Genomic DNA, 12203 nt, shown 5'->3' on the forward strand with positions numbered 1-12203 from the left:
GTTCTAATGTTCACTAATGGGATACAGCAGTGACTGCTTTAATGGCATCAGAGCAAGTGATAAGCGCTGTCTCTGAACTAGTTATTTGCTAAAGTTTTTTCTTTAAGTTTTTAGAAATTTATTCATGAGAGACACAGAGAGAGAGGCAGAGACACAGGCAGAAGGAGAAGCAGGCTCCCTGAAGGGAGCTGGATGCGGGACTCAATCCTGGGACCCTGGGATCACACCCTGAGCCGAAGGCAGATGCTAAACCACTGAGCCATCCCCAGGTGCCCCTGAGATTTTTTTTTTTAAGTAAATCTCATACATAGATGAATTTGTGCATTCGGTGTTTTTATGGTAGAACAGGGGCTCAGTTCACAGTCTGGGAACTTCCTCCATGTCCCCCTTGGTGGGTCCTCAGTCTCTGCTATGGTGTCACCATCATCTAGGTCACTTAGGCCTGAGAACTCCAATCATCAGCTTTTTCTTCACTTCTCTTTTCGGGTTGTTAAACCTTTGGGTTTTCCCCAAATGCCTCTAGCTTCTCTTTGATACCACCTTTTTCTGCTCTGGGTCCATCCTTTCAGCTCTGTGCCTTGCAGACAGTAGATACTGGTGACCAGTTATGGAATCAGAGAGCTGGAGAAGTCTCCTAGTCTCCTGCTACTCCTCTCTCATTCCCAGCCTTTTGTGTAAAGAAGTTCAGGTGGATTTTCCTAAACTAATACTTTAGGCACTTGTGTACTTGAACCCGTGATGAGGCTGGCCATTACCATCACGCCTGTTTTCAAGGCCAGGTTCTGAAACTTCCATACAGATTGGAAAACCCCCCGGGGAGTCTTTCTCAATTGCTCCTGTCCTGATCAGACCCCATTCTAGTTTAAGCAGAATGCCTGGGGCTGAGTGCCAGGACTTGGTTGCATTGTTTTTGTTGTTTGAAGATTCCTCAATGATTCCAGTGGGTAGCAAATTTCTAGAACCTCCGCTTGTCCCGGGCTAATGTGAGAATGTGAGGATTGGGAACAGAACGTCTGGGATTTTGACCTGCATTTCACAGGACCTCTTCAAGGGCTCACTCCCCTACATCTCTAAAGCCCTCTTGTCAAAAGTCTCACCCGATGATCCTGGTGTTCGAGTCTCTGCAGAAACTAGCTTCCCCGCATCTGTAACCCTGTGATACTGTATCCTCCTACCTAGGGCCACTCAGCCCAATGTGCCAGGCCCGTTTCCTTCCTTTCACCTTTGCTTGTTTCTTGTGTCTTTGGCCCGGTCTAGAATGTGCCTCTCCCTCCTGCCTCTCAATCTTGCAGTTCAGCCCAGGATATAATTTCTTGGCCTAGTCCTGTCAAATCTGAGTGCCTCGGCCGCCAGTGATTTCTCTCACTTCACACTCCAGAAGGACTTAACAGTTATGTTCCACATTTGGTAGGAGCTATAGCATACATTATTAGTGATTTCCACAAGTATGGTCTAGGAGCACAGAGCCAGACCTAAGTTCCTCTTTTCGGAGAGGACAGTATGGAGGGGAAAAAGGGGAATGTGGCAAAGCTGGGGCTAGGACCCAGTTTCTTTACCAACTTCCTTCCTGTTATCTTTTTTTTTTTTTTTCCTTTTTGGGGGGAGAGGCAGAGAGAGAGGGAGGGAGACAATCTCAAGCAGACTGCATACTCAGCACAGAGCCCGATGCTGGGTTTGATCTCATGACCCTGAGATATGACGTGAGCCCAAATCAAGAGTCAGATGCTCAATTAACTGAGCCACCCAGGTGCCCCTTTCCTCCTGTTTCCTTAATTATGTATTGTATCACCTGCTCTTCTTTGTGAACATACGCACACTACACATGTACACATATGCACGATGCCACTTTAGTGTGTAGTGGGAAGTAGTTAATGATCCTACCTCATGGGATGTGAAGTTCAGAATGTAACACTCTTAGCCAGAACTGGCCCAGATCCATACTCGACCACTATACTACTATTGCTGTAATCACTATAGTAAGATTGGTAAGAGAAGTGACTGAAGATTGTTCTTTTTCATCACTGAAAAACACATTTGCTAAGTTCCCTAGGTATATGAGTAGTGAGTGGGAGTTCAAAGATTTTAAGGAATGGATTGTTTACCTTCTCAAGCAAAACTTGGGACATTGGGTAAAACAGCAGTTTTCAATATTTTGTACTGGGAAAATATGTTGATTGTATCGAACTGACCACCTGGTAGATGAAACACAACGTGTAGGCGCACTTAGCTCTTCTCTGTAAAACAAATAGAAAATAGAAAGGCTGTTACAAACGGACCCACGAAGGGGTGATTGGGAACTCACTGTGAATTTTTCAAAGCCTCCAACACTTTGAGTACCAAACAGAAACCCAGCAAATGTTTTGAGAGAATTCTCATAAGCTTAGATGTCAGGAGGGTGTGTGTCCTGTGTCTCCAGAGCATTTCATTGTAGGATAAACAGTACTTGCTGTTCTTGTTTTACATGTAAAGCTCTTCCCAAGATAGCTGCCTGGCTGGCTTCCTCACCTTGCCTGTCACTCTCTGCTCTTTAATCCTGCTTTATTTTTCTTCTTCACACATACCAGCACTTGACATACTACATATTTGTTTATTTTATGCCTTTCTCCCTTTGCTAAGCTCCTAGAGTAGGGACATTGTCCATGTCGTTCACTGCTCTGCTCTCCAGGGCCTGGAACAATACTCGGTACAGAGGAGGCCCTCCGTAAACATTCACCGAACATTCTTTAAGTCAGTGAATTCAAACATGTTACCATCTGCAGAATGGTGAAGTGGGTAAGAGCCCAAGCTCAGGGCTGGGCAGCCTTGGCTTTCTGCTGGGGGTATCACTTGGGCAGGTCTCTGTACCTCTTTGTACCTGATATTTCCTTACAGGTGGGGGTGGTAATGGTACCTGCCTCCTGGCATTTTTTTGTGCATTAAGTGAATTATTAAAAATGAAGCATTCAGAATAGATCCCTGCTCATAATATTTACCATAATAGCAACACATGTCCCTATGACTGTTAACTATTACTACCCTTCCTTCCTGTTTGAATTTGTGGCTAGAATTAAAAACAGAAGCTCAAAAAAATAAATTACTTAAATTAAAAAAAAAAAACAAAGCTCAGATGACACAGAAATCTTCTTTCAAAGAACCTTAAACATTCTTTTCCCTTTACGACTTTAATGCAGGTTCTCCACATATGACTCTACCTGCCAAATTGCACAAGAGATTGCCGAGAAAATCCAACAGCAAAATCAGTATGAAAGAAATGGTGAAAATACAATCAGGGTAAGACCAGGGGAAAATTAGTACCTGAAGTGATTTGTTTGCGCTCTGAGGTCTGAAAACCCTCCTACTGCTGAGGCTGTGTGTGTGTGTGTGTGTGTGTGTGTGTGTGTATGTATATGTATAAAATGGCCTCCAAACTTACATGTGTGGAATTGATATTACAACCAGTCAATCATTGTAACTGAGACTAAGTGAAGCATGGCACCTGTTTAATTTCTCCTCCATAACAAAAGTTTCTAACAATTTCATAGTCTGGGTCAAACCCTAGACAGTAAATCTTCCAGACTTTGCAGAACAAGAGGTGACATCTTCACCTCTTGGAGTATGTGTTCTTGCCAAAAGGATCATGGCCTTTTTTTTACATTTTACATGGAAAAACGTAAATAGTTTGCAGGCTGTACAAAAACAGTGACAGGATTTAGCTAGGAAATATATTTTTTAGACACTCAGGAGTTCATACTAGCACCTTTGATTTGAGTCCAGGACACAAGTTTCTTTCTAAACTTCCCCACTCAAATTCGTATTTTTCCTTTCCAGCAGTCAGAACTTTGGTTTCCAAAAACAGTGATATCTTTTTGTTCATTTGATCTACCATATAGTTTATAGAAAACAGTTTCAGAATTACTATGCAGGTGCCACCACAAACACTAAGTTTGAATTTGTCTTATTTTTTTTTAAGAACTAGTATCCCACTAATGATACTGAGGTTATTCTGTTCTAAAGTTATTAGAATGGATTCCTTTTTTTGTTTTCCTTTTTTATGCTATCCTTTGCATCTGTTTATATTCTTTTTTTTTTTGCAATCTTTAACCCCCATACTTATCCCCACCACCCCTCCACGTGGTAACCACCAGTTTATGCTCTATGGTTAAGAGTCTATTTCTTTGTCTCTCTCTGTTTTCCCCTTTGTTTCTTTTCCCTTTGTTGGTTTATTTCTTAATTCCACATAAGAGTAAAATCATGTGGTGTTTGTCTTTCTCTGACTTATCTTAGCATTAAACTCTCTAGCTCCATTTATGTTGCTGCAAATAGCAAGATTTAATTCTTTTTATGGCTGAATAATATTCCATTGTGTATGTGTATTCTGTTGTGTGTGTATACATATATTCTTATATGTATACACACACACACACACACACACACTTTTTCATCCACTCATCAAGTGATGGACACTGGGGCTGCTTCCATATCTTGGCTATTGTAGATAATGCCGCAGTAAACATAAGGGTACATGTATCCCCTTGAATTAGTATTCTTTTATTCTTTGGGTAAATACCCAGTAGTTTGATTACTAGATTGTAGAGTAGCTCTATTTTTAACTTACTGAGGACCCGCCTCACTGTTTTCCACAGTGGCTACACCTGTTTGCATTCCGACCAATGTGCAAGAGGGTTCCCCTTTCTCCACATCCTCGCTGACACTTGTTTCTTGTGTTGTTGATTTTATACATTCTGACAGGTGTGAGGTGACATCTCGTTGTGGTTTTGATTTGTATTTCCCTGATGCTGAGTGATGTCGAGCTTCTTTTCACGTGTCTGTTGGCCATCTGGATGTCTTCTTTGGAGAAATGTCTGTTCCTGTCTTCTGCCCGGTTTTAAATTGGATTACTTGGTTTTGGGGTGTTGAGTTGAATCAGTTCTTTAGATATTTTGCATATTAAGAGTTTATTTGCAAATGTCTTCTCCCATTCAGTAGATTGCCTTTTTGCATTGTTGGTTGTTTCCTTTGCCGTGCTGAAGCTTTTTGTTTTGATGAAGTCCCAGTAGTTTATTTTTTATTTTATTCACCTTGCCTCAGGAAATACATTTAGAAAGAAGTTGCTTGGGCCAATTTTTCCTGCTCTCTTGTAGGATTTTTATGATTTTAGGTCTCACATTTAAGTCTTTAATCTGGGATCCCTGGGTGGCACAGCGGTTTAGCGCCTGCCTTTGGCCCAGGGCGCGATCCTGGAGACCCAGGATCGAATCCCACGTCGGGCTCCCTGCATGGAGCCTGCTTCTCCCTCTGCCTATGTCTCTGCCTCTCTCTCTCTCTCTCTCTCTCTGTGTGTGTGACTATCATAAATAAATAAAATAAAGACCTATTAAAAATAAGTCTTTAATCCACTTTCAGTTTATTTTTGTGTACGGTATAAGAGAATGGTCCAGTTTCATTCTTATGTGCATGGCTGTCCAGTTTTCTGTCCAGTCTTTCATTTGTTGAAAGACTTTCTTTTTCCCACTGAATACCCTTTCCTGCTTTTTTAGATTAATTGGTCATATAATTGTGGGTTTATTATATTAATAGTTAGTACTCCTTATATGCAACCATTTTCATGAATTTCTTGTTTATTCTTCCCATGTTTTTTTTTTTTTTTTTTTTTGGCAGAAATAAGCATCTGTGTATTTGCGTGTGTTCTCATTTCTCTTCCTTTCACATAAAAGATACCCTTTGGTATCTTGCTCTTTTTATTTAATACTACATTGTAGTGAACCCTCCATATTAATTCACTGAGATCTTTGCTGTTCTTTAGGGCTATATAGTACTCTATCACACAGATATGCTGTTGTCCCATTTAACCTATCTAAGGAAAAAAAAAATAACCTATCTAAGGATGGGCATTTGGATGGTTTCTACTATTGTGCTGTTATGAATAATGCTGCAATAAATCCCTTTATGCTTCCTCCCCCCCCTTATATTTGTGGAGATGTCTTTTAAGGGTGAATTCTCAGAACCAGAATGTATGTGATTTTTTTCTCCCGTAGCCAAATTCCCCTCCACGGAGGTGCTTGCCTTTGGCACCCTGATCAGCAGTGCACGGATTTCTGTTTCTTCACAGGCTGACCAACAGAGGGTGTTATCATCTTCTTAGTCATTGCCAGTCAGCTAAGTGAGACACGGTGCCTCAGTGTAGCTTCACATTTGCATTTTTCATACATGAATCGGGAAGTATGTTTTCACATGCTTAAGCGTTATTTATATATATTTTTCTGAGAAGTTCTTGTCTCTTGCCCATTTTTTTTTATTGGATTGTTGGTCTTTTTAGTCTTTAAAAGAATTCCTTATATAATGTGGAGATTAGTTCTTGGTGACATACTGTAATTTATTTTCTTTATCATTTGTGGTTTGGCTTTGCTTATGGTATCATCTGCCATGTGAAAGTTTTGGTTTTTTTAAACAGTTGGTGAATGATCTTTAATTGCTTCTGTATTTTTACTCATAACTTTTGCCATTTCTAGGATGTAAGGGAACATATTCCTGTTTTCTTCTAATAAATGTATGGTTCACTTTTCATGTTTACATCTCTGATTCATTTAACTGGTATCATTTTCTTAGATAGCTAGATTATTTCTAATTATGAGTTTTCAGTGTGGCTAAATTACTGCCCCTGTGAGAGTAAGTTTCTCAGTGTAGACTTTCTGGATTTAGGTTGTATGAAATTTTAAGCTTCTTGAACATACAATTCTGTACCAATTCTGATTATCTTTTAAAAATCTTTTTCATTCTGTTAGGTGAAAGTATACAATAGTTTATTGTGCATTTTTAAAATTACTTATGCCACCAAACATATTTTCATATATTTATTGGATACTCGTATTTCTTCCTTTGTGAATTGCCAGTGTATGTCCGTAACCTAACCTGTTATTGCTTAATCTCAGTGTTCTTTGTATGTATGTTGGCTATATTAAAGCTTGATCTGGCATATTTGGTACCAATATTTTTTCTCTTAAATTGGCTTTTGATTTTATAAATGACATTTTCTTTTGACATGTAATTGTTTTTAAACTTTGATATTTTCAGTATTTTTATTTGTGGTCTTTTCTTCTAGAAAGAGGGGAGACAATTCTGACAAAGATCTCTCTGACAAAGATCACATACCCAGAGATTATGTGAAATATTTTATCTAAACATCTAAATTTTCTTCAAGCTTTCCTTCAGTTTTTCCTTTATTTTTAAACATGTATCTTTAAAATATTTGAAGTCTTATTTCAGTATGTTGTGGGCATTTAATTTTACTTTTTCCCCCTCTTTGCTAAATTATTCCTTACCTTACTGCCCAGGCTATGAAATATACTGTATTTTATTCACCGAATTTTTACGCAGCTGCACTCTTGCTGGACCTTCTGTTCTGTTCCACTAATGAAGCTTTCGCCAACTCCCAGCATTATACTCTTGTAGTTTTTATAAAGACTTAGTATCTGATTGTTTAAATCCCCCGTTATCATATATATTCCTTGTCTTTCTATATTTTCCTTTATCCATGTTCTTGAATAATTTTGCATAGCTTCATAGCTTCACTTTTGTGCTGTGCCTCAATTACCACCTGTTTTCCAATAGAAGAACTCCAGATGAGACTTTGAATAGATGTGTGGCTTATTTATAGGTTAAATTAGGGGACATTTACGTTTTTACAGTATTAAATGTTTCCTTCTACTCATTCCTTCATTAGTTATTTACTGCACATTCCCTGTGTGCCAGGCAGTGTGCTAGATATTTTTTAGATTTTCCCGACATTGTTAATGATGTTTAAAAATAATAACTAAAAAAAAATTCTCCCTACCTATTACCTAAATTTAGAAACTCCCTTGATTTTTTTTTTCATTATGTGGTTGATAACGTACTGACTTCTTTTCCTGTTTCTAGTAATCTGTCAGGGGCTTCATTTAACGTTCCCAAATAGATTACTCCATTTGCAAATAATGATGATTTCCTCTCCTTTCCGGCTCTTGTCTTTCACTTGTCTTAACTGCGTTGGTTAGGACTTCTAGACCAAAGTTGAATCATATTGTAGTTAAGGCAGCTTTCTTTGTTTCTGTTTTGTTTTTAATTAATTCCCCCTATGCTGCATTAATCGTTAACACTGTCAGCTTTATTATTAGATTTTCTAACATCAAACTGTAAATTACTAGGATAAATTCTGCTTGGTGATAGTATATATATATTGTCATCTTAACATAATTCTGAATTTGCTTTGCTAATATTTTTAAAAGACTTTTATGTTTTATAATCCCCATGGGAGATTGGCATGTGGTTTCTTTTTCCCCCCAATATCTCTCTTAGTGCCTAGTACCAGGGTTGTGTTAGCTTAAAATATGAAGTTGGCTTTCCATCTTTTTCTGTGCTTTGGAAGGTTTCTGTTAAATTATGATAATGGAGGTGATCCCTGGGTGGCGCAGCGGTTTGGGGCCTGCCTTTGGCCCAGGGCACGATCCTGGAGACTCCGGATCGAATCCCACGTCGGGCTCCCTGCATGGAGCCTGCTTCTCCCTCCGCCTGTGTCTCTGCCTCTCTTTCTCTGTGTGTGACTATCATGCATAAATAAATAAAATCTTTAAAAAAAAATTATGATAATGGAACACTTTGCCTGATTATAAAAGTAATCATTTTCTTATAAAATATTTTTAAAATCCCACTACTCAGAGATAACTGCCCTTGGCATTTTCAAGTATTTCATTCCTAGATTGATTTTTCTCGGTGCAGGTGATATTTCATTTTATGACTTGATTTCTTTTTAAATAAATCATGAGGGATCCCTGGGTGGCGCAGCGGTTTGGCGCCTGCCTTTGGCCCAGGGCGCGATCCTGGAGATCCGGGATCGAATCCCACATCGGGCTCCCGGTGCATGGAGCCTGCTTCTCCCTCTGCCTGTGTCTCTGCCTCTCTCTCTCTCTCTGTGACTATCAAAAATAAATAAAATATAAAAAAATTAAATAAATCATGATGGCTCTCTTTCTGTGTTAACAAGTTGAGATTTCAATCATACTTTTTAATGGCTACATTCTCTTTCATCTCTTGAATGCTTTTGAGCTTTAATTTCATAGACCTTTTAGGTTTGATGTGCATCTGTGTGTGTGCGTGCATGTGTGTGCGTGTGTTGTGCTTTTTTTGTTTGTTTGTTTTACTCTTCTTGAATGAGAGGAGATCTGCTTTCCTTGGTATTTCCTCATAAACATTGTGGGTGGTTTTTCCATGGTTCCCAGAGGTATTAGAATAGTTAAGGTTAGACTTTTCTTGGCTGCCGATACCTTTGAGGGTTGCTTGATGTGTGCAGCCCTGGGCCAACCTCTGGTGTCCTGCTGTTTTTTTTCCTTAGTGGGACCGCTAATCTAGGGAGGGAGCCCCCGCTTCTACTGCAGCTTTGTAATTGCTTTGAACAAGGTAACAAATGAAATCTGTAACAGTCTTGTTTTTTTAAATATTATCTCTGATTTCACCCATGACTGACTATATTTAATTTACATGGGCAGCTTTATTTTTCATATTTCTCAATATCTGAGAGCCCCTCTCCCCACCCTCCTCCATACTTGAGAGTAGCACTCACAAACCAAAATTTCCTCTGGGTCTGCAGAATGATTGAGAAAATCCACATGCTGTTGGAAAAAATAGTCACGTGTGGTTAACATTGCATAAGAAGAACACACGGCTATAAAATGTTTAAATGGGTTTTAAGCATACCAGCACGTTTAGGGAAGACTGGCCAGGATGACAGTGGGACTTGCCATCTTGTCATTTGAAGCAAAGTTGAGGGAACTGTGGGATTTTTGCTGGGGAATGAAGGCTAGGGAACCCAATTTCCTGTGTGACTCCAAGGTGGACAAATAGGATCCAAGGGTAGATGCTTAGAGCACAGAATTCAGACTGCAAGGACCAAGTGGCAGTTTGCAATCACTATCTATGGAGGTGTGAACTGGTCACACCTGTGACCTGCAGCTGTGACTGGTCACATTGGAGAGTGGGTACGAGCATCAGGTGGGTGGCTGGACCAAAATTTAGATACCTTACAACACCAAGGGTGTCGTTGGGAGGTTATGCATCTCTGCCAGCTTGCCCTTTCAGGAACCACAGTTATGTTTACATATTTGTAGGAGATCCCGCACCTCTGGACCAGCATACTTAGGATGTGTTCTTTTCTTTCCAGCTTACCGTGACAATCAGAACTTTGTTGCAGAATCTGAAGGAAAAGATCGCCCTTTTGAAGGACTTATTGCTAAATGCTGTGTCAACACATCAGATGTATCCATGTAAACATTTCCACCTCTTTTCTAGAGTGGGAGGAAAAGCAGTCTTATTTTAAGAAAGGAAGGAATCTGGGCCACCCAGATTTTTCCACAGCTTGAGGAAGACCTGGTTTCCAAAATATTGCCTATCCTCTTGATTTCTATTTTAAGTGTCTGTTACATGTTTTACAGTGAATATGCTGGCGGAGCAAGACACACTGAAGCCATTAATTTATTTGAGTGTTATTTGGGCATGACCTTTATGGTGTAGGAAGTGAGTGCTTTCTGCCAGTGGTGTGTTTGCATCAAGGTTTGTATGCCCACCTGTCTAGTCTCCTGAAGATGGGGAGCCACAGCTCCTGCAGGAGACAATCATGGTTATCCTGAGCTGTGATTATGCTAGAGTGTCCAGAGTTTTGAGTGATCCATTTTCTTTTCTGAGAGGCCAATGCCAGTAGAAGTCATGTATCTTTGGGATTTTTCCCCCCTCTATTTATGTAGATTATTCAGATGGGACTCCTTTGCCTTCCTATTCTTTGAGAAGCACAGATACTGCTCCAGGTTTGAGAGTTTGGGGGTGTGGGGTGGGCAGGGAGCACTTGTTTAAAGCAAGTTGTGCCACCATCTCAACTGCCTACCAATGCTATTAAGTATTGAAATTTTTTTTTAGAAGTTCATAATTTGATCCATTTAGGAAAAAACCAGTTCTGTAAAGCCGAGTTTATATTGGTTTGAAAAATGGCCCAAACTGCTTCCCCCCTCATCATTTCTTCAAATGATCAGTTCATACCCAAAAGCCAGATTCGAGTGTCTCAGGAAATGGTTTTTACATGGGAAAATGTAGTAATATAGACACAATAATTGAAAATGTTTTAACAATTATTTTCTTATGAGTGTAACCCCTTTATGCTACCAGGGAGGTTCATTTAGATTAATTGCATGATTTTCCAAATATCCAGTTACTAACATGCTAAGGTTTCAAGTAAAAGTTTAATTTCAACAAACAATGGGGGCTTTATTTTTAACACAACTGGAATATTCTGATATCTCCATCTGGTATCATTTATACTACACATATATTAGATATATACGTGTGTGTGTATATATATTTTTAAAGGTTTATTTATTATTTGAAAGAGAGGGAGAGGGATCCCTGGGTGACGCAGCGGTTTTAGCGCCTGCCTTTGGCCCAGGGCACGATCCTGGAGACCCGAGATCGAGTCCCACGTCGGGCTCCCGGTGCATGGAGCTTGCTTCTCCCTCTGCCTATGTCTCTGCCTCTCTCTCTCTCTGTGACTATCATAAATACATAAAAATTAAAAAAAATACTGAAAGAGAGGGAGAAAAAGTGGAAGCAGAAGCGAAGGGTGGAGGGGGTGGGAAGGAGGTGGTGGTGGTGGTGACAGGGACAGAAAGAGAGGGAGCAGACTCCCCTGCTGAACAGAGAGCCCAATGTGAGACTTTATACCAGGACCCTGGGACTTGACCTGAGCCGAAGGCTTGCTTAACCAGGTGAGCCATGCTGGTGCCCCATGCACATTATTATAAAAAGGGTTTTAACTTATCAAGATCAGCAAGTCCTACTATGTAGACCTCAAGTGGTTTCCAATTGGCCCAACTGTACTTGAGGTCCAGATAGACACATTCATTTTCTTGTTACCTAAAGCACATACGTTAGGAAGGTAACTAAATAGTCCTTTCAGGATGTAATATTAACAACTGTGTATTTGCTAACTTCCATTAAGGTAACATGATTATTCATCTTATAATATTTATGTGTTAAACTAGAGGGTAAAAAGGAAACAAATTAAGAACTCTTACTTTTTTCTATTAGTAACTTCTCGTTATTAGTTACAGAGGAGCATGTGGCAGTAATAATTGACTTTGTTCTGAATGCTTTCAGCCTGACCATCTTTTGAAATCTCACAGACTTTGGTTTTGTGGTCATCTCAGAAT

At 39.7% G+C, this 12203-nt stretch overlaps 1 protein-coding gene across 3 annotated transcripts in view; it reads left to right on the forward strand.

The window, feature by feature from the left end:
- Nucleotides 1-12203, forward strand: part of STX8 (syntaxin 8) — a 252314-nt gene that overhangs the window by 2065 nt on the left and 238046 nt on the right. For all 3 annotated transcript variants that reach the window (XM_055305919.1, XM_055305920.1, XM_055305918.1), the window contains exons 2-3: nt 3171-3270; nt 10169-10263. In XM_055305919.1, coding sequence (XP_055161894.1) covers nt 3171-3270; nt 10169-10263 — 195 coding nt within the window. The remainder of the gene's footprint in view (nt 1-3170; nt 3271-10168; nt 10264-12203) is intronic.

Source organism: Nyctereutes procyonoides, unplaced genomic scaffold, assembly GCF_905146905.1.
Source record: "Nyctereutes procyonoides isolate TBG_1078 unplaced genomic scaffold, NYPRO_anot_genome, whole genome shotgun sequence".
NCBI lineage: Eukaryota > Metazoa > Chordata > Mammalia > Carnivora > Canidae > Nyctereutes > Nyctereutes procyonoides.